General features: G+C 44.4%; 2 protein-coding genes across 13 annotated transcripts in view; one reads left to right on the top strand and one right to left on the bottom strand.

Annotated features, from left to right (window-relative positions):
• The first annotated feature begins 281 nt into the window (after positions 1-281).
• Positions 282-9,438, top strand: LOC129518136 (hexokinase-1-like). The gene is given in 4 exon segments (XM_055338144.1): positions 282-365; positions 7,304-8,219; positions 8,222-8,797; positions 8,800-9,438. Coding segments are annotated over 4 exon segments (2,178 nt in total). The 3' UTR covers positions 9,402-9,438.
• Positions 9,439-11,866: 2,428 nt separating this feature from the next.
• Positions 11,867-21,027, bottom strand: part of ZNF185 (zinc finger protein 185 with LIM domain) — a 63,974-nt gene continuing 54,813 nt past the window's right edge. For all 12 annotated transcript variants that reach the window (XM_055337593.1, XM_055337592.1, XM_055337596.1 and 9 more), the window contains 4 exons: positions 18,046-18,117; positions 16,004-16,106; positions 15,156-15,254; positions 11,867-14,197 (listed from right to left, as the gene is read on the bottom strand). In XM_055337593.1, coding sequence (XP_055193568.1) covers positions 15,156-15,254; positions 16,004-16,106; positions 18,046-18,117 — 274 coding nt within the window. In that variant the 3' untranslated portion in view covers positions 11,867-14,197. The remainder of the gene's footprint in view (positions 14,198-15,155; positions 15,255-16,003; positions 16,107-18,045; positions 18,118-21,027) is intronic.

The following is a 21,027-nucleotide window of genomic DNA, read 5'->3' as shown; positions in this document are numbered from 1 at the left end:
TCATAGTGTAATTGACAGAGTCAGCAAATTCAGTGAAGACTGCCTTAGCATTTTCCTCCTTCCTGAACCTCTGAGCAGGAGAAAACATGAGACTATTGCATTCTGCACCCTGGGGCTATACAGGCCCAGGGCACCTGGCACCTCCTTTGCCAGGGCAAAGGTTAAAGAAAGGAAATGTGGAGTTCCCCTTCCTCATAAAATGCCTGACAGATGAGAAAGATGGCTGGAGCTCTCCACAATGCAATGGGTGTGGAAAGCGTGTGACAAGGTGCAGTGTTGCCATGGATACTGAGAACACATGGACCGTGGATTTCTATCACAAAGTGGTATCATATGGTGAAGTTAAGACCATTGAGAAGCAACAGGTGATGTCACTGGCCTCTAACCAGTGAAGTGTCCTAGTGACCGGGTTGTGAGGGAGGGAGGAGAGATGGGGAATGGGCAGCAAGGATCTAGTGCTGAAAAAACAAGAGCTTAAGTATTTGGCAGCTCCCACATTCGGGGCATATATATTGAGGATTGTTAAGTCCTCTTGTTGGATAGATCCTTTAAGTATGATATAGTGTCCCTCTTCGTCTCTCACTACTGTCTTCGGGGTGAATTTTAGTTTATCTGATACAAGGATGGCTACCCCTGCTTTCTTTTGAGAACCATTTGAATGGTAAATGGTTCTCCAACCTTTTATTTTCAGGTTGTAGGTGTCCTTCTGTCTAAAATGAGTCTCTTGTAGACAGCAAATAGATGGGTCCTGCTTTTTTATCCAGTCTGAAACCCTGCGCCTTTTGATGGGGTCATTAAGCCCGTTCACGTTCAGAGTTACTATTGACAGATATGAGTTTAGTGTCATCATGATATCTATTTAGTCCTTGTTTTTGTGGATTGTTCCACTGAACTTCTTCTTAAAGGGGAATTTTAAGAGTCCCCTTTAAAATTTCTTGCAGAGCTGGTTTGGAGGTCACATATTCTTTCAGTTCCTGCCTGTGGCGGGGGGGGGGTGGGGGTGAATGGGTGACGGGCACGGAGGGGGACACTTGACGGGATGAGCACTGGGTGTTATTCTGTATGTTGGTAAATTGAACACCAATAAAAATTAATTTATAAAAAAAAAAACAAGAGCTTATGGTTCAATTGTGTGAAGGCAGAAAAAGGACCTAGAAAGGGTCTAAAGTGTCACACTGCAAGAGATAGACAATTCTTACCCTAGGGGGTGACCTGCCCTGCAGAGAATGTAAATCTTGTCACGCAGCCCCTCCCCTCCTTTGCCAGAGCACAGAAGCCCCTCGCAACATAGGCTCACTTCAGTGTCTCACTTCTAAGGCCCCACTGGCAGTGCAGATTCTGGGATTCCACCAGCACTCAACATGTAATCTGCCCTTTAGTTCCATCCTCAAGAAGGCAGTTTCTGGCCTTGGGGTGAGTACTAATCCACTGGATCTGTCAAAAGTAAGGCAGAAATATCTTGCTATTGTTATGCCTCACATGCCCCTGCTCAGGCTATACCAATTCTGAGTCTGCAGAGGCGTCCACAACTACTCTGGTGCATGGATACAAGAAACTGCTAAACAAGGATCCACTGCTAGAGGATCCACTGCAATCCTGCAGTAAGACTATTGCCACACACCACAAAACTGTGACGCCACTGCCGATTCTCACCCTTTTCCATGCCTCACCCCTGCCTTCAAGTACCACCCCCACTGAAACTCAACTTCTGGCCCAAGGGCCCCTACCAAGCACCACCACTTTACAAGCCCTGCCCTATGTAAAGTCATTTGCACCCACCCAGACCCCATCCCCACCTAAGTCCAAGTCCTGAAGCCAAAGCTGGTGGGGTACCAGACCTGATCTAATGGGATACCACTTCCAGGGGAAACTTACAGCCACCAGTCCCTGGGATGCCAGGGAAGATGGCAAGGGTCATTGGTGGGTATCCTCTAGTTGCTCTCTGTGCCCCAGGTCCTATGCCATACCTGATGGAGATGTGTCCAAGACAGAGAACCTGAGCACCAACCACAGCCACCATGTGTCTCTCCTCACTTCTGCCATAGTGCAGACTGGGCTGGGAGCTGGTGGTGGCAGGAAGACATTCTTGGGTGACAAACCCCCTATGGAGCTGTGCATGGCCTGCTCCCAGCTGCTAAGAAGTATGGCACATACCTACCCCCTCAAAAGGGGGCTTTTCTTCCTGCCTCCTGCCCCTGTCCCTGTTATGCCTGGAATGACTGTTTGATTCAAACTGAGGGCAGCTTACATTAAAGAACTGGATCTAGTGTGGCTTTAGAGTTGCTCAAAAGGGACCAGCAGGCCCATCATGTGCCACGCCAGGCCTAGCAGCCATTGCAGTTCCTGTTGCATGTATCTCTTCTCCCACTGGACGGAAGCCATGCTGTGACAGTCACCAGTTGCTCTCCCCATTTGAATATTCCAGCTATCATTGCTCCTGGGTACAAAAGTAAAGCCCCACTGGGTTGGCAATAAAGGAAAGCTCTTAGCCCTGTTTATTTTTTATTGTGCTGTATTCTAGGGGATGATGGCAAAAATACAGCTGCTTCCTATATTTCACAAGGTTCATGCCCTCTTCACCAAGAGACAGAAAACTATCAAAAGATTGCATTTTGCCATTATTGTCTTGACTTCTTGACCAAGGATTTCTCACCTGATACCCAAACTCCTTCTGGCTCTTTTATGAAGTACGCTTTTTTCCTTATAGGGAAGACGGAATATTCGCCCTGAGACCCACAGGATCCTAAAACACGATTTGGGAAAAGAACATGGGTAGGGCACAGGCAGCATACTGGAAGGTGTGCACAAATCTTGATAAAAATGCTGGTCTGAGTCAGGAGGACTGGAGTGAACTGAGATTTTGCATTTTGCAGTAACTATCGCTTTCAGTACCAAGGTTCTGAAGCCTGTAATTACTTTAGGACCAGAACTTCTGGGGCTTTGCTGACAGAACAGATTTCCTTTGTTTTATTTGGTATTCAAAAGAATAGACTTTTCTATAATGTTTTAACAAAAAATATTTAAAGAAAACAAAATATTGATTCAAAGGTTACCAGGCAAGATATTTGTAGACATTGGGCATCCTGGGTGGCTCAGTGGTTTAGCGCCGCCTTCAGCCCAGGGCCTGATCCTGGAGACCGGGGATCGAGTCCCACGTCGGGCTCCCTGCATGGAGCCTGCTTCTCCCTCTGCCTGTGTCTGTACCTCTCTCTCTGTGTGTGTCTCTCATGAATAAATAAATAAATAAATAAATAAATAAATAAATAAATAAATAAAATCTTTAAAATATATATATATATATATATATATATATATATATATATATATATATATTTGCAGACATCACCTCATTCCCTGTAACTGCAGGTGTTTCTTATGTCTGAGAAGGGGAACACAGACCTCAACAAACCTTAACACACTATTGAGAATCTACTGAATCAATCTCCTTCCACTGCCAAGAAAAAGCTGCTACCTGGTATTGTCAGAGAGTCACAGACCCCAATTGGGACATTTTACCTCAGGGTTCTCATAACACCAGTTCACTGTGACTATGCAGTTACCACTCAGCCGCCTGTTATTACTAGTATCACAAGGTACCTCAAACCCATAGCATGGAAAGAGGTTTTCTGGCTCTGTGATCCTGGAAAACAGCAAAAATTAAGAAATACCCCTGAAAACTTACAACGTTGTATTACTTTTAGGTGTAAAACATAATGATTTGCTGTTTGTATATAGTGCAATATGATCACAATAAAGCAAGTTAACAGCCATTACTACACTTAGTTACACATTTTTTCCTTGTAAGAACTTTTAAGATCTCCCAGCACCTTTCAAAAACACAATATGGTATTAACTATAGTCGCCATGCTGTGCATTACATCCCCAGGAGCTATTTATATGTATGTTTTTGTATATAGGTATGCATATGTAATATTTCCTGCTCCTGATGGTACTGACAAGTTAAATTATAAAATCTCTTTGAGGAACTTGGTTTAGAGATAATTAAGTGTTTTTATAATTGAATACTCTTAACATTCTCAGGAATTAATAAAACAGAACTTTGAAAAACTTTAACAACAGTTAACTATGTTTCATATGTAGTAGTCAGTCCTAAATATGGTTTCCAAGATCTTGGGATAACCTATAACCTCAGACTTATGCTAAATTAAGTATGTAAAGTATGTATAATGTGTTTTTGTTAAGAAAAAAGAGTCATTTCAGTAAAATGACTGGTTTCAGAATGAGAAAGATGGAAATGTAGGGTAACACCTGAATGGGTATGAAAAGTAGAATGTTCACAGATAACAAATTTTACTTCTAGTGGTCAAAGCTGGCTAAAGTTTCATAGGTTATTTATGATATTTTTAAAATGAGCTCTAATATTAAATAGTACACTGATGCAAAACTAGTATTTTATTTTCTCTGTTAAAATTGAAATCTGTTCTTACATTATTGGTCTGCTTTTAATAAGAGTTGGTAAAAGTTTTTCTTTACTTTTTGAATAATCCACCTAAAAAGCAAAGCTTCTGTCTTATCAGAATGATTTTCTTTGCCTCATGTAGATTTTAATATTCTTAATTACTTGAGAAGTCTTCTTAATAACCTTTACAGATTTATTTATTTAAGGGAGCAGCAGTGGGTGAGGGAGACAGGCAAAGGAGGCAGCGAGAGTCTTATGCAGACTCCATCCTGAGCATGGAGCCTGACTCAGGGCTCTATCTCATGACGCTGAGCTCACCACCTGACCTGAAACAAGCAGTGGGACACTTAACCGACTCTGCCATTCCGGCACCCTGAGAAGTTTTACTTTTATTTATTTATTTTTTAAGACTTTATTTATTCATGAGACACACACACACACACACACAGAGAGAGAGAGAGAGAGAGAGAGAGAGAGAGAGAGGAGAGAGAGAGAGGCAGAGACACAGGCAGAGGGAGAAGCAGGCTCCATGCAGGGAGGCCGATGGGGGACTCGATCCCAGGACTCCAGGATCGCGCCCTGGGCCGAAGGCAGGCGCTAAACCGTTGAGCCACCCAGGGATCCCAGTCTTCTCACTTTTGAATAAAAACTAAACAAAACGAAACTAAGGTTCTTTATAATGTATCACCTCCTGTATTTACTTAAATATTTTGCCACTTTGGTTAGATAGCCAGGTTATGTTTCTCAATTACCCATGGTATTATTTAACCAAGTGTTCAAATTTCCTGGCAACTTTGAACTTTTGCCATCTTAAACTCAAATCCTAAGTGATATATATTCTTGATTTCAAGCTTTCTTTTAGTTTTCCCAGAGTGACCCTGGAAAATCACAGAGGATCTTTCACCTTATAAAAACAGATATGTGAGAGACAATTAGATTTATTTGATATACTGAGTTGCATTAGAAGCTTTATCAAATCAGAAGAGATGTCTAATCTTCCCTAGGTTAAATTTGCATAGGTAAGATGTTATTAATATATATTTAAATGGGTAGGAAATATCAGAAAGGGAGACAGAACATAAAGACTCCTAACTCTGGGAAACGAACTAGGGGTGGTGGAAGGGGAGGAGGGCGGGGGGTGGGGGTGAATGGGTGACGGGCACTGAGGGGGGCACTTGACGGGATGAGCACTGGGTGTTATTCTGTATGTTGGCAAATTGAACACCAATAAAAAATAAATTAATTATTATTTAAAAAAAACCTTGTTCTGAGCAGGTAAAGAAAAACAAATATATATATTTTTTTCAGAAATTGTATGAAGTTCCTAGAGATTTGCAAAGCCCTTGCTATCTGTGATATATCCTGGTGCTGCTTTGTACAATATTAAACAATAGTATAGTGTTATCAGTCATCATTTTAGTAATCTTTTAAAATGTTGCATGCCACAGAAACAACCATTTTTCCCTCTCAATTGCATTATTTCTGTAATGAACCCTCATCAAATCTTTAACCATTGCCATGTTAAGTTTTTTGTCATACAAAGTTTTTTGTTTTACACTGAGTTTTCTGTGAAAGCACTTGCTATTAGCTACAAGCCAGAATGCCTCATATGCAAGAAAAAGGGACTTTCTCAAACCCCCATGGAAAAGACTATGGCAGGTGCTCTTAGACATGGGTTTCTGATGGCATGGCTTAAATAACTTTGAGATCCTACCACTAAACTGAGCCATAATTTCCAGAACTCTAATGAAGAAACTGCTGGGTTTATGAAACTGCTAACCCAAGACTGAGCAGGAGAAGAACTGATTACATAGGACTGAATGAATTCATGAAAGATGATTATGGATTTTTTATGGAATATTGCTGATTCTTCAATGTTCTATTTTCTATCTATAAGGACCTTCTTTGTCATTTCTTTTAAGCTATCTACAACTCGTAATGATTCAAAACTATACTTTTAGAAACAGAAATGAAATACTTATCTTTTCTTCCCTGCCCTATCCCTCCAGAATTTGAGAATTCTTTTTATGCATTTTGTGGTAATACAGTTTTTTGCCTGGATTCAACAAGAACCTGCCCTCCTTGTTAATAGGATGTAATTGGAAACACTGATTATATAACCAGGGCTTTGACTAAAATGTTGTATTTGAGAATGATGCTGATAGAAATAAGATATGACCTGATAATTTTGAGTAACTAAGGTTGAGTTCATGAAACCAATGCTTTAAAAACTCTCTTGGGAAAAATAGTCTGGTGCCTGGCCTACAGAGTTCCCAGCCTTACAAATGAATAAGGAAGCTCACTTCCTGGCATGTCCAGGATCCCGAGGGTATTTGAAGGACGTCAAGAATTTGCCAAAATGTCTTCTTAACACTGGGCCCTACCCATGAATGCTGCTTGCAACCCCAGGAATTCCTGTGCAGAAAGTATTTAAAAACAGAGCATAGTGAGGAGGGCCTGGAATATGGGTCTTTCACAGGAGAGACGGTGTGGTAGAAAACATTCATAGGCAGAGTGTATGTTGCAGAGGCCATTCATGTAGAAGAAATTTAGGTGGAGATAGCATTAATAAGGAAGCCCATCAGGAAAGCAGTGCCAGTCTTTCTCAAGCAGGGGGGCTTGAGAACAGGGAATCAGTGGCTTACACAATCAATAGAAGGCTGAAGCAGCAAAGATCAGGGAGGCTGCCTTTGGAACATAAGGGAAAAACCCCAATGATTCCAGCTGCCTAAAGGACTGTCATGGGAGATCCTAGGACATTTTCCACGTGTACCCTATTTTTGACATCCCATAGTGTCCATTGGTGCTGCCAGAAAATAAGGGCTTCCACATCTGGAATAAGTACTTCTCAGAGTACTCGAGTACCTGGAGAACTGAGCCTAGAAGTACTCTAATGAGTGTGAGGTCGGCCTCATCATTGGCACTGGCACTAATGCATGCTACATGGAGGAACTGAGGCACATTGACCTGGTGGAAGGCGATGAGGGGAGGATGTGCATCAACACGGAGTGGGGGGCCTTCGGGGACGACGGGTCCCTGGAAGACATCCGCACCGAGTTCGACCGGGAGATAGACCAGGGCTCTCTCAACCCTGGGAAGCAGCTCTTTGAGAAGATGGTCAGTGGCATGTACCTAGGGGAGCTGGTTCGACTGATCCTGGTCAAGATGGCCAAGGAGAGCCTGTTATTTGAAGGGCGGATCACACCGGAGCTGCTCACCAGGGGAAAGTTGAAGACCAGTGATGTGTCAGCCATTGAGAAGAATAAGGAAGGCCTCCACAATGCCAAAGAAATCCTGACCTGCCTGGGAGTGGAGCCATCTGATGACGACTGTATTTCAGGCCAGCACGTGTGTACCATTGTCTCATTTCGCTCCGCGAACCTGGTGGCTGCAACGCTGGGCGCCATCTTGAACCGCCTTCGAGATAACAAGGGCACACCCCGGCTGCGGACCACGGTTGGTGTCGACGGGTCTCTTTACAAGACGCACCCACAGTATGCCCGGCGTTTCCACAAGAGTCTCAGGTGCTTGGTCCCCGACTCCGATGTGCGCTTCCTCCTCTCTGAGAGCGGCAGCGGCAAGGGGGCCGCCATGGTCACTGCGGTGGCCTACCGCCTGGCCGAGCAGCACCGGCAGATAGAGGAGACCCTGGCTCACTTCCGCCTCACCAAGGATATGCTGCTGGAGGTGAAGAAGAGAATGCGGACCGAGATGGATATGGGCCTGAGGAAGCAGACGCACGAAAAGGCCGTGGTGAAGATGCTGCCCTCCTTTGTCCGGAGCACTCCAGACGGGACGAACACGGTGACTTCTTGGCCCTTGATCTTGGAGGAACAAATTTCCGTGTCCTACTGGTGAAAATCCGCAGTGGGAAAAAGAGAACGGTGGAAACGCACAACAAGATCTATGCCATTCCCATTGAAATCATGCAGGGCACTGGGGAAGAGCTGTTTGACCACATCATCTCCTGCATCTCTGACTTCCTGGACTACATGGGGATCAAAGGACCCAAAATGCCTCTGGGCTTTACATTCTCATTGCCCTGCAAGCAGACAAGCTTGGACACGGGAATCTTGATCACCTGGACGAAGGGTTTTAAGGCAACTGACTGCATGGGGAACGATGTAGCAACGTTACTAAGGGAAGCAATAAAAAGGAGAGAGGAATTTGACCTGGATGTGGTGGCTGTGGTCAATGACACGGTGGGCACCATGATGACCTGTGCTTATGAGGAGCCTACATGCGAGGTTGGGCTCATTGTAGGGACTGGCAGCAATGCTTGCTACATGGAAGAAATGAAGAATGTCGAGATGCTGGAGGGGAATGATGGGCGGATGTGTATCAACATGGAGTGGGGTGCCTTCGGGGACAACGGATGTTAGATGATATCAGAACAATCTATGACAGACTGGTGGATGAATATTCTCTAAACGCTGGGAAACAAAGGTTCGAGAAGATGATTAGTGGTATGTACCTGGGGGAGATTGTCCGCAACATCTTGATTGACTTCACCAAGAAGGGGTTCCTCTTCCGAGGGCAGATCTCTGAGACACTGAAGACTCGGGGCATCTTTCAGACCAAATATCTTTCCCAGATTGAGAGTGACCGATTAGCGCTGCTCCAGGTCCGGGCCATCCTCCAGCAGCTGGGCCTGAACAGCACCTGTGACCACAGTATCCTCGTCAAGACCGTGTGCGGGGTGGTGTCCAAGCGGGCCGCGCAGCTGTGTGGTGCGGGTATGGCTGCCGTGGTGGACAAGATCCGCGAGAACAGAGGGCTGGACCACCTCAACGTGACTGTGGGCGTGGATGGCACACTCTACAAGCTTCATCCGCACTTCTCCAGAATCATGTACCAAACCATGAAGGAACTGTCACCAAAATGTAACGTGTCCTTCCTCCTGTCCGAAGACGGCAGCGGCAAGGGGGCTGCCCTCATCACGGCAGTGGGCGTCCGGCTCCGGGAAGAGACGAGCAGCTAAGAGTACCGGCCCCCAGCCTGCTGCTCTTCCAGCACTTCTCTCTTGGGGCGGTGACCCCGTCCCTCCCAGTGAGCCTTGCGGGGGGAGCCGCCGGCTCCAGAGCCCGCCACCGCCGCAGCGGGGAGGGAAGCCGAGCCAGCTAATGGCGCATAACGTAGGGTACAGAATAGAGCGTGTGCTGTTGATGATCTCTCCACACTCCGGCCCCTCCTCACCTGCCCTGCCACTCTACATGATCTGATTTCAACCTGGTCGTACGCTCCCCACGTGTGAAGTTTAGTGGCGCCCATTTCCAGTCTCTGCATTTGTCTGACAGAGTTATTTATTGGCCCAAGATGAAAGTCACGCCATCCGCCAGGCCTTATGGGGCCTCCGCAGCCCGTCCTTGGGGACACATCGCCTGTGTGAAATGTATTATCACCAGCAGACACTGCCGGGACTCCTCCTCCCAGGGGCATCTTAGCTGCTTCCTCCAGTCCCAGCACCCACTGCTGTCTGGTGTCCCGAGGATCCCATCAGGACGTGTCCGTGCCACTGAGTCGTGTGTCCGTGGAACTGGTCAGAGCCACTTTGTGACAGTCTTGCATTCTGTCTTGGGGGTGGGGGGAGGTGGGCAGTTCTGTGGGAAAGTGTCTTGTCTCCATTTGGGTAAAAGGAACCAAACCAACAAACAGTGCCCTCATTGGAATTCCCCATTGCTTTTGTGAGCCATGTTGTATGATCTAGTAAACTTTGTACCAATTCCAAAAAAACAAAAACAAAAACAAAACAAAAAAATATGCATAGCTTCTAGAACTTTTACTTATGCAGCTAATCATGAGGTTATAGTTGATATTTATAACTTCCTTCCTCAAGCAGTATTTCAAGTTCCCTATGACCTCATTCAGGTGGTTGTGATTATCTACCTGGTGGGAGGATAAAAACCTTTGTTCCTGACCAATCTCAGTGCTTAGTGGTCCTGCCTGCATGAGTTACTGTAGTTTTCCATTAACTTATATTATTGGACAAGGGAGCACTAAGAGATACTCTGAGAGGATCAATATCCTAGGTTGCAGACATGGTCCTTCCTGCCCCCACTGTGTAGCAGCAACCCTATTTCCCCTTGATAATGAGGCAATCAACGAGCCAGTAACTCTCTTTGTTGGTTCAGTGGTATGAGAGGCCCCAAATTTCCAGGTGGCAGTCTCAACTTCCAATTCAATGGAACCAGTGTTGGTTCCCCTAGTGAAACTTTTCCTTCCTTGGGACCTTCACAGGGAGATGATATTGTGCAAAGAAGCATCACTAGAAGAATGTGTTACATGGACACCACATAAGGGTGCATGGATGGGGTGCATATCTATGGGGTTGGAGCAGGAGGAATACAGACTAAGTACTGGGGTCAATCTGCTGGTGGAAACTTAGTATGCAAAGTGATTTTTCAAAATAAGACTATTGTATTTTTTGTGTCATATATTGTCATATACTGTCACCAAAAGAGAGTCCTAGAAATATCTGGTTAGGAGCTACTGCTGTAGTCCTTGTCTTCTAAAGTAGTAAAATCTCTTCTTCTTTTCCCAATTGTACTCATGTAAGCAAAATGGTGACTGAGGTTGGGGTGAAAAGTAGCTCCAGGGACACTAGTTCAATAGCTAAGGAACATTGGGTTCCAAGGTCTCTGCTCAGTAGTGGAAGGATTTCTCTAGCATGTCTGCTATCTTTGGACTAACTTTTTGATTACATTTTTTTTGTCCCTGGGCTGGATCAAGACACAGATAGCATGCAAACCGTAGTTTGGATACAAAACTCAGAAGCATGGATCACTTGACAGGCAGTATGACAATTCAACAGGATTCTGTAGCACTGGCCTTAATAAGCAAGATGAAAGTCTTGACTATTGATGCACATCTGGAGGATGGATGAATGTGTGTGTGCGAGTATCTTTGAGAGGAGTGTTTGAGAGACACATATTTAGAATTACTGTCAAAGAAGAGTTGATGGGTGCAGGGGTGTTTAAGTTGAAGGGAGAACCCCATAAGTATCTTCATCTACTTTAGGGATTGGCATATAGGAGAGGGATGATGTATTACCAGTGGGTAATAAAGAGAAACAGATTTTAACTCAACTGAAGAATGCATTTTCTGAAACTGGACCTGTCCAGAGACAGAACAAGTTTGTACAGGGCTGAGCTGGTCATTGCAAGTGTGCAATAAGGACTAGATGGCCATTTGTCTGCAGTGGTAATGAAGGGGAGGATGGACCCAAAAGAATAAAATATTTTTATTAAGATTTGACCTGTCTAGAATTCCACACATCCTGTGCATGCATGATTTCTACATTTTGCTATTTTTTTTCTTTTTAGATTTGATACTTCTTATTAGCTTTTGTAAACAATGGCTTCAGGCAATAGGAGAAAATAAATTACACAGCCAAACACACCAACTAATTATACTTAAAAAAAAAAGGAAACCTTAACATTGACAACATTGACACATGCAATATCTCAACATTTATTATAATTGTGTACATTAATCTGGGTTAAGCAAATGCGATTAAAACACTAGACAATTAAAAAGAAGCAAAAGTATAATGCAACCATCTCTCTTAAGTCTGGAGAATTCTGTGCCTTTTTAGACATGAAAGAGGCTGTTCTGAATAGAAATCAATATTGATCTTACAAGCTATCAATTTCTTGCATATTGGTTCAAAAACTCCGTTAAAGGCAGAGTGTGTATATTAAAGGTGGAGAAGTCAGCCTATCTTGGACCTCTTTACTCTGTACCCACCAACTGGGTATATACTGACTCAGGGTCAGAATCTCCCATACTCAAGAGCAGCGTTTCTTTCCCTTTTACTCATTCATTTAGCACCTATGTATCAGTGCCTCCCATGTGACAAGTCCTATGCCGTAGACAAGGAATACCAGCTCACATTTAGTGTCGGTACATGACATATTGTACCACTCTCCCCCTCCAGAGCAAATCTAATGCACATCTATGCAAATAAATGCAGTGTTCCTCTCTGATCATTTGGTAGGAAGACAAGTCCACTAGCCAATGTGCATAGGACTCAACCTGGAGAGAGATGGAGACACTTTCTAATTAAATCAATAGAAGAGACCCTCATTTTTCATCAGAAAAACATCTCAGGTTGTTTTCCTCTCAAGGACCTTACACAGTGATGCTGGTCCCAAAGGCAGAGGAGCTTAGTTGAACCTGAACAGAGTACTAGCTTATTGCATGGATGGGCCTGCAATCTGTTTAGACTGCCAACAGGTTTCTGTGTTCCAAGTACTTGCTTGGGAACACAGTTCAGTTGCTGCTATCTTGGGACAGTCTGTAGTGAACAATAAGTTACTGAAGGACCTGGGCTCAGATCAGCTAGCTTACTGAAATTTTCCCTGGGTTGACAAGCTCTTCTCTGGGAAGGTCTGTGAGTCAAATCTCTACTCAGCAGAGAAATCTGAGTTCAGAAGAGCATCTTAGTTCAGAATTGTTCTCATGGAAAGGGGAGGAGAGGGAAGGCGGGCAGTTGGCATTTGTGGTACTTAATGGGAGACCTAGGATGCCCAGAGGAGAGGAATGATTTCCTACTTTCCTCTCTTTGTAAGAGTATTCCTCAGGGGAGGCCTGAGGAGGGCAGTGTTACCTATTAAAATGAGGTAACCTCTACATAGTGCTTGGTACACAGTCAGTGCTAAATCAGTGCTTGGTGTTGTGGTTACTGTTACTGAACCAAACATGGGTTCTGGAGAGAGACAGCAATGGTTCCACACAATGCAATGACCATCTTCTGAGCCTCAATATCTTCTTTGGTAAATTGGGGACAAGAATACCCTCTGCCTAAGATTAGTATGAAGATTAATGCCACCACTCTGTGATAATGCCTGATATGTAGTAAGGCCTTAAGAAATATTAGCTGCTTTTCTCCCTTCTGAATCCTGCTAGAGTCTATGCACCCTAAAACTTACTTTAGAAGATTTCTGTGTAATTATTAGGAATTGAGGGAAAAGGTATTATTCCGCAATCAAGATTCAGACACAGATGTCCCTTTGGTCAGTGGCCTCCTAAGAATTTAAACTTAATTGTATAGATTTTCTAATACATGCCCACATGCCTGCAGGAAAAAAAAAATGTCTCAATTATAGTGAAAAGTGAGGAGAAGATAATTAAAATCTGATATAATTAAATCAAAAGCAACTAACTACTTTTAAATGTGTATGGAAAGTTAAATATATATATATTCATATATATATATATATATATTTCAAATAGACAAGCCGAATATTAGCCTATGCCAATCACTAGCATTCAATGTCTACAATTCACCCACCGGACATCATCAAAAGTCTTCAACTTGGCCCCTCAGAAGCTTTAGGGAATCTCTTGCTTTCAATTCCCAAAGGTACACTTAGAGCTGTGGCCTAGAATGTGGGTTTGCTCTTTGTCCCAAAAGTCAGGACACACTGAAACCCACACTCCTGCCTATCATTCCAGGCCACCTAAATTCATCAGGAGGCCAAGCTGTCTTAGGAAAGCTAAGATTAAATTTTTGTTCAATCCTTTTTTTTTCTTGGGCCTGAAATAAGATCATGGACATAAAGTGCTTTCTAAGCTATAAAAAGCTACACACACAAGTAATTATCATAGCATCATTAAGATACTCTACTGGATGTAAGCAGTTCAACTTGAGGGGAAAAACATGAAGAAATCAAATGGGGAGAGAAAAGAGTGAGGGAAGAAGAGCCAGCAAATTGGGGCAACTGGGGACAGCCAAACTTGTCCAGGAGTCATCAGCTTCTTCTCAGCCTGGAAGAGCTAAAAGAAAACAGTAGTAGCCATGAGATTGGAAACACAGATCCAATCCAATAACCAGTCAGAGGTTCTTGGGGTGGTTGATGTCTCCAAGCATTAGGAGTAATAGTCCAGGTTAATATGTCTTCTAGAGAGAATGCAGAACAGGCTTGTCGCTGGTGGATAGCCTGATTGCTACCCATTCCCACTGCCTTCAAGGTAGATATTCTGCTCTGTGCTTCTAGCTGAGGAGGTGTTAAGGAGGAGGGGCTGCCAGGATCTGGAAAGGCAGTGTCTTATAGGCACTGGGACCCATGCAGCTCAGACACTGGGGTCCATTCTGCTGGTGTTTAGCATTCAAACCTGTCTTCAGGCAGTGTTGAAAATGCAGTCCAGAGGCTGCCCAAGCAGCCCTTCCTGGTTAGGCCAGCTCCAGGATGACACCATCCCCTCCCACATATGCCCACTTATCCTGGCCTTTACCTGCTGCTGGCCACCTACCTGTATCTTGTTTTACTGAACACCCTGGCTTTTGAGTCCTGATCTGATGCTATATAAGCAATGGTGGAGGTGGTCCAAGGGAATGTAGCAGAGAGCCCTGGATTTGAATTCGAAGTCCTGTGTTGAGATCCTGATTCTGTCATCATCCAGCTAGGTGTTTCCCCAAGCCATTTTCCTTGTTAGGTCTTTATTTGCTTGTCCTCAAATGAGGCTAACAGCATAGGCCTGGCCAGCATCCCAACACAGCTGGAGGGCTCACCTAAGGTGGTGCATGGAAGGTGTTTCTTCACAGAAAGAGACCATGACCCCTGTAACTTAGAAGCATCTGTGGAGAGGGTCTTTGTGCCACCTAAAACTTCAAAGTCTCATAGGGTTTCCCTAAATATAAAGGTTAAGACAGCAGTATCCTGGGTTGAGACTTGGGGAGAGACCAGGGCACATTTCCTTTCCCTAATAAGTTTCCTTGCTACTTGGCACCCACCTAGAAGAGCTTCTCATAGCATTTTCCGCAGTGGATGGTGTCATGGTGAAGGAAGATCTGATCCAGGAGCTCACCCATTGGTTTACTGCAAATCCCACACTGAAAGAGAAAGCAAGCTAGAAGTCAACACTGAGCTTATGGCACATCCTGGACTTTGAAGCAGATAATAAAAAAAAAAACAGTAGAAAACAGAGACAAACCTCAAACAAACAAACAAAAACACTCACATAAATTGGCAGGCAGGGTGATCACATCGTAGTTAGGAGCCTAGGCTTCAGAAATGGGCCTGGATTTGAGCCCTAAATCTACTACTTATTATCTGGGTGAGCTTGGGCAAGTTACTGAGGCTCTCTGAGCCTCTGTTTCTTCATATATAAAATAGGCACACTGGCAAGTTATCATGAGGGTCTGGTGAGGTAGTCCACATAGGGTACTCAATCTGAGGTCATACATAAAGTAAGTCATTGCTGTCATAGGAGGGCTGTGGGACTTTAATTGTGATGCATAAGGTCCAAAGAAGGTGATACGAAAATCTAATAAAAAAGGAAGGCTATTACAGGAGTGTAGCTCTGCTGTCCTCATGACTCTTAGACCTGACCCTTTAGTGAACACCTAAAGGACAAGAGTGCCCTGGGCTGAGTCTTCTGGTTTCCAGTTTGCAAAGGATGCTGAGCACAGTGGAGAATGATTGCTGGCATCCTCAACCCCCTCTGCTCATTCAGCTCCCAGTCCTGCGAAGGATCTGATGTGGAGCACAATCACACAGAGATCAAGACTTCTTTACACTCTTTGATCCACGAAGCTCCCTAACTCTGGACAATGTTAGCAGCACCACCCTTCTTCCTTACCTTAAAGCAATAGTCATGGCAGCAGATGCCAAGATGCTCTAGAGTAATCTTTGGACAGTCTCTGATCTCCTGGTTGCAGTAAGTACAGATCCCTCCACTTGGTCTGTGAGATGAAAAACAAGAACCTTGCAGTCAGGCTGGCATGCAGACTACTGATGTGATGCAGCAGGACCTGGCTTGACACAGTGAGGCCTAGATGCCCAGATTCTCAGGCTCCTATCTTTTTCTGTAGTGTGCAATTAATTGCATATCCCTGGGCTGGACTGGGCCTCAGCCCACTATAGACCCTTATGATATTTCCATAAATTGGTCATATGTCTTTACCCTACTCATAATCATATGAGGACCACAGGACCTCCTGGTATGATTCTTATTCCAGACAGCTTGCCTCTCCCTGACCTCTTGCCTAGCATATTGGGGGCACTACTTCCGTCTAGAACAGGAAGACCCATGTCTTCTTCTAAAGGGACATGCCCTTGTATGCCCTATCTGGCCTCCTGTCTTGATAATCCTTCTCTTCACGCATGAGACCACTAAACCCTGCCTCTTACACCCTATACTCTTGGATCCACTCTGCCCTGTGATACTTCAAGGAAAATCACAAAGACAGTCTGGCTGTAGAAACATGGGACCTCATATTGAAGTTCTACACACTGACTTCTAGGTTGAGTATCTCCCCACTTCGAGGATCCCTGCCTTTTTTCCTGAATCACCCCTGATTTTCCTCCTCATAGAGAACCTACTAAAAGTGCCTGCCTGCCCTCATCCTTCAGGTGTAAATTGTAAATTGGGAGTGCTTTCTTCCAGAGATTGGGGTATGCTTTTGACAGGAGCTAGAGGTGGTGCTATCAACCTGGAGTCACACAGGCTCCTCCCTTCAAGGGCCCAGAATTACCATGAGTATCTCAGGTTTAGTCCCTCATCATGCCGTTGGCTCAGGGCTCAATCTCTTGACAATGTTGCTAAAGACTCCGACCTTCATCAAAGCCCTGTTCCCCCCATGTATTTTACCATCATCAGTTTCAGCTCATAGTTAGTCAGATAACACAGTAGAAATATCCCTGACCTAGGAGTAGTCAGGGACCTGGTTTTTTGTCCTGGCTTTTCCACTTTGCAAAGACCCTTTTTAGGTCTTTATTTTCTTGTCCTCAAATGAGGCTAACTCATGAGGGGAGATACTCAACCTAGAAGTCAGCATGTAGAACTTCAACTCACTGTGTAACGTAAGTCACATTATTTATTCCTTCCAGGCTTGTTTCTTCCACTGTGACCTGAGTGAATTGCATCTCTAAGATCTCTTTTTCTTGTGTTTCAAGAATTTTAAAGTAAGACTTTGTGGGATGTCTAGGTGGCTCAGTGGTTGAGTCTGCCTTCAGCTCAGGGCATGATCCTGGGGTCCCAGGATCGAATCCCACATGGGGCTTCCTGCATGGAGCCTGCTTCTCCCTCTCCCTATGTCTCTGCATCTCTCTGTGTGTCTCTCATGAATAAATAAGATCTAAATAAAATAAAATAAGACTTCTTTATCATTAAGACCACCCTATGACCACTGTCATCTAGTGACAGCTTTTGAAACTGCTGAATGGAGCATTCTCTGCATCTTCATTCAATTCCAGTGAATGGCTCTCTCTTGGCTTCTTGATGATAGCAACCCACTTTTCTTCTTTTTCCACTCACCACTCTCTTTCGTAGTTTACTTTTTTTTTCTTTCTGGTCATATGTGCAGGTTCATTAAGTGATCATTTATGTTCAAACCCAAGGGCCTCTCCTGCTAACATGAGCTCCCTGGGCTTTGGGACAAGACCATTTTGCTTCTCAGTAGCCTTCTGAGTTTGCCCTCTGGTCCTAGGTAGGCTCAAAGGTTGCTACAAGTGTGACCTCCCAATAAGGGAAGCACCATCCAAGCAGTGGTTTGACATATTTGCAAGTGGATCAGAAGCAGCCAATGAGAAGACAAAAGCAAATGGATTTAGTGTGGAAATGTCCCTCAGCTGTTTCTTCTCTGTAGACCTGAGAGCTCCCTGGTAAGATAGTAGACTTACCTCTCAGAGTACAGAGAGCTGTCACGTGCAGGTTTCTTCTCCATGTCACATGAGTCCTCAATGCTTCTAACACTGCAGAGAGTATGATGGGGAAGAGGAGGGCAGAAGATGGAGCCAGATGACTACCACAGTCATGAGTGGAAATGCTTTGCTAATATTATTAACCTTGTGGCCACAAGCTGGGACATGATTCTGCATGACCCACCATCGTGTGTTATGCTGAATGGCAGGGGAAGCTTTGAACTTCATGCCAGGAAAGCATAATTCTCTTGGAGAACATCCCTTGCATGGGGAGCAAAGAATACTCTTATGCTGAGGAAGATGAGAAGAGGGATGGTTATGATTCACTGACCAGTAGGAAGGGATCAGGGCTTTTGTTCCCACATATATATCTGGGGTATAGTGTGACAGTCACCAGGAGACCACTCACAGCAGAAATCAGATATTAGAAATGGGAAGAAATAAAAGAACGAAACATTCTGACGTATTACCTGTGCTTGAGTTACAGGGGGATTGAAGGTTTTTTTTTTCCTTTTTGCATCTTCATTTTTCAATAATATGACTTTTGATAATAAACACAAATGTTTTTTTTTAAAAAAAAAAAACCCTATTGCCAGGAAAGGGTGAGTAGCTACAAGCCATGGGACACACTTTAGTGATACTGCCATTCTTGCAGGAGCCATGTGGTGGCCCTTCGAGGTAGCCAGAAAAACTGCTGCTCAAAACAACTCTGTGAGGTGGATACTGTCATTAACAAGTGAGGAAACAGACAGAAACAGATGGAGGGATGTGCCTAAGGTCACAAATGCTTTGGTGCAGGACTTTTTATAAAAATGCTGTAGGTAGGAAAAAGAGACGTAGGAGGCCAGTAGTGGCTCGTGGGGTTGGAGCAGTACACCAGCTTGGCCTACTCCCCCCCCACACCTCCACCCCTGAGTCCAGGGCATAGCTGTATGGCCTGTCCAGGCTGCTAAGGAGGGTGGGAGACCTACAGCGACTGTTTTGCACTTGGGGAGGGAATGTGAAAAGTTGCCTCCTGCCTTTCCAGCTTAAAATCTAGAGTTGGGATGCATCCCTAAAAAATCACCCCCCCAGCCCTAGTTCATCCCTTCAGAGCCAGGCTGCCAGACATTCCTCCTTCCTCCATCCTGCTTCACAAAGCCTTTGCAAGGAAAATCCCACACCTTCTCAGCTGCTCATTGTCATGCCCACCTCATTTTCAGGAAGTTTCCCTTTTATTTTGCTCCAGCCCAGCTCTCTACAGTCTGGTTACTCTTTTAAAATGGAGATGGGGGCAGCCCTGGTAGCTCAGCGGTTTAGCGCTGCCTTCAGCCCAGAGTGTGATCCTGGAGATCCAGGATCGAGTCCCACGTCAGGCTCCCTGCATGGAGCCTGCTTCTCCCTCTGCTTGTGTCTCTGCCTCTCTCTCTCTCTGTGACTCTCGCGAATAAATAAATAAAATCTTTTAAAAATAAATACATAAAATAAAATAAAATGGAGATGGACAGGGAAATACAAATCAAAACCACAATGAGAAAAAAAACCACAATGAGATCCCACCTCACACCAGTGAGAATGAGGAAAATTAACAAGGCAGGAAACCACAGATGTTGGAGAGGATGTGGAGAAAACGGAACCCTCTTGCACTGTTGGTGGGAATGTGAACTGGTGCAGCCACTCTGGAGAACTGTGTGGAGGTTCCTCAAACGGTTAAAAATAGATCTGCCTTACGACCCAGCAATTGCACTGTTGGGGACTTACTCCAAAGATACAGATGCAGTGAAACGCCGGGACACCTGCACCCCGATGTTTCTAGCAGCCATGTCCACAATAGCCCAACTGTGGAAGGAGCCTCGGTGTCCATCGAAAGATGATGGATAAAGAAGCTGTGGTCTATGTATACAATGGAATATTCCTCAGCCATTAGAAACGACAAATACCCACCATTTGCTTCAACGTGGATGGAACTGGAGGGTATTATGCTGAGTGAAATAAGTCAATCGGAGAAGGACAAACATTATATGGTCTCATTCATTTGGGGAATATAAAAAATAGTGAAAGGGAATAAAGGGGAAAGGATAGAAAATGAGTGGGAAATATCAGTGAGGGTGACAAAACATGAGAGACTCCTAACTCTGGGAAACGAACTAGGGGTGGTAGAAAGGGAGGTGGGCAGGGGGTGGAGGTGACTGGGTGGCGGGCGCTGAGGGGGGCACTTGATGGAATGAGCACTGGGTGTTATTCTATATGTTGGCAAATTGAACACTAATAAAAAAATAAATAAATAATCAATCAATAAATAAATATAAAATGGAGATGGAAAATAAATAAAATAAAATAAAATAAAATAAAATAAAATAAAATAGAGATGGGATTGCCTCTCCCCACTTCAGGCAAGAGCCTGGGCTGCATTTCTTTCTCATTTTTTTTGGTCAAACATATGTGTTCTTACATTTTTTCATTAATGGGGGGGTTGACATCTTGAATAGAAATGATAGAAACAAATTAAAGCAGTGGTCATTTTTGAGTGCACCTTTTGCCTTTCTACTCCCTGGGTTCTGAACACTCCTTGGGTGGGCTGTGTGCCTTCCCGCTAAAGACTGCGAGCCTGGAAGATTTCTAGGCTGAGTAACCCCTGCTGTTGCTGCTGCTCCTCGGTGTCATCTTCATCTTCTCTAATCTCACACCTCTCTGGAGCCAAAGCCAGGCCAGGCCAAGGCAGTGCAAAGAGTTGTCCTCCTTGGAGTAGACGCACCACTGGGTGTGTGCATGCTGGTGCATGCTTGAGGTGGCTCAGGATGGCAGCAGGTGCCCTTGTGGGCTGGAGCCCCCCAGGGGTGATTTATTTGGCTCATATGATGTGTAAAACTTTTTAATGGGGAGCTAACATTAAAAACTCAATTTCACATTAAAAAAAAGAAAAAAACTGCAGCTCAGAGGTTAAGTGACCTGCCTAAGGTCATGCTTAGAGTAAGGAGTGAG

The sequence above is a fragment of the Nyctereutes procyonoides genome, unplaced genomic scaffold (genome assembly GCF_905146905.1).
Source record: "Nyctereutes procyonoides isolate TBG_1078 unplaced genomic scaffold, NYPRO_anot_genome, whole genome shotgun sequence".
NCBI classification, from domain to species: Eukaryota; Metazoa; Chordata; class Mammalia; order Carnivora; family Canidae; genus Nyctereutes; species Nyctereutes procyonoides.
Note: the sequence above shows the minus strand (reverse complement) of the source record. Positions and strands in the feature narration are given on the sequence as shown.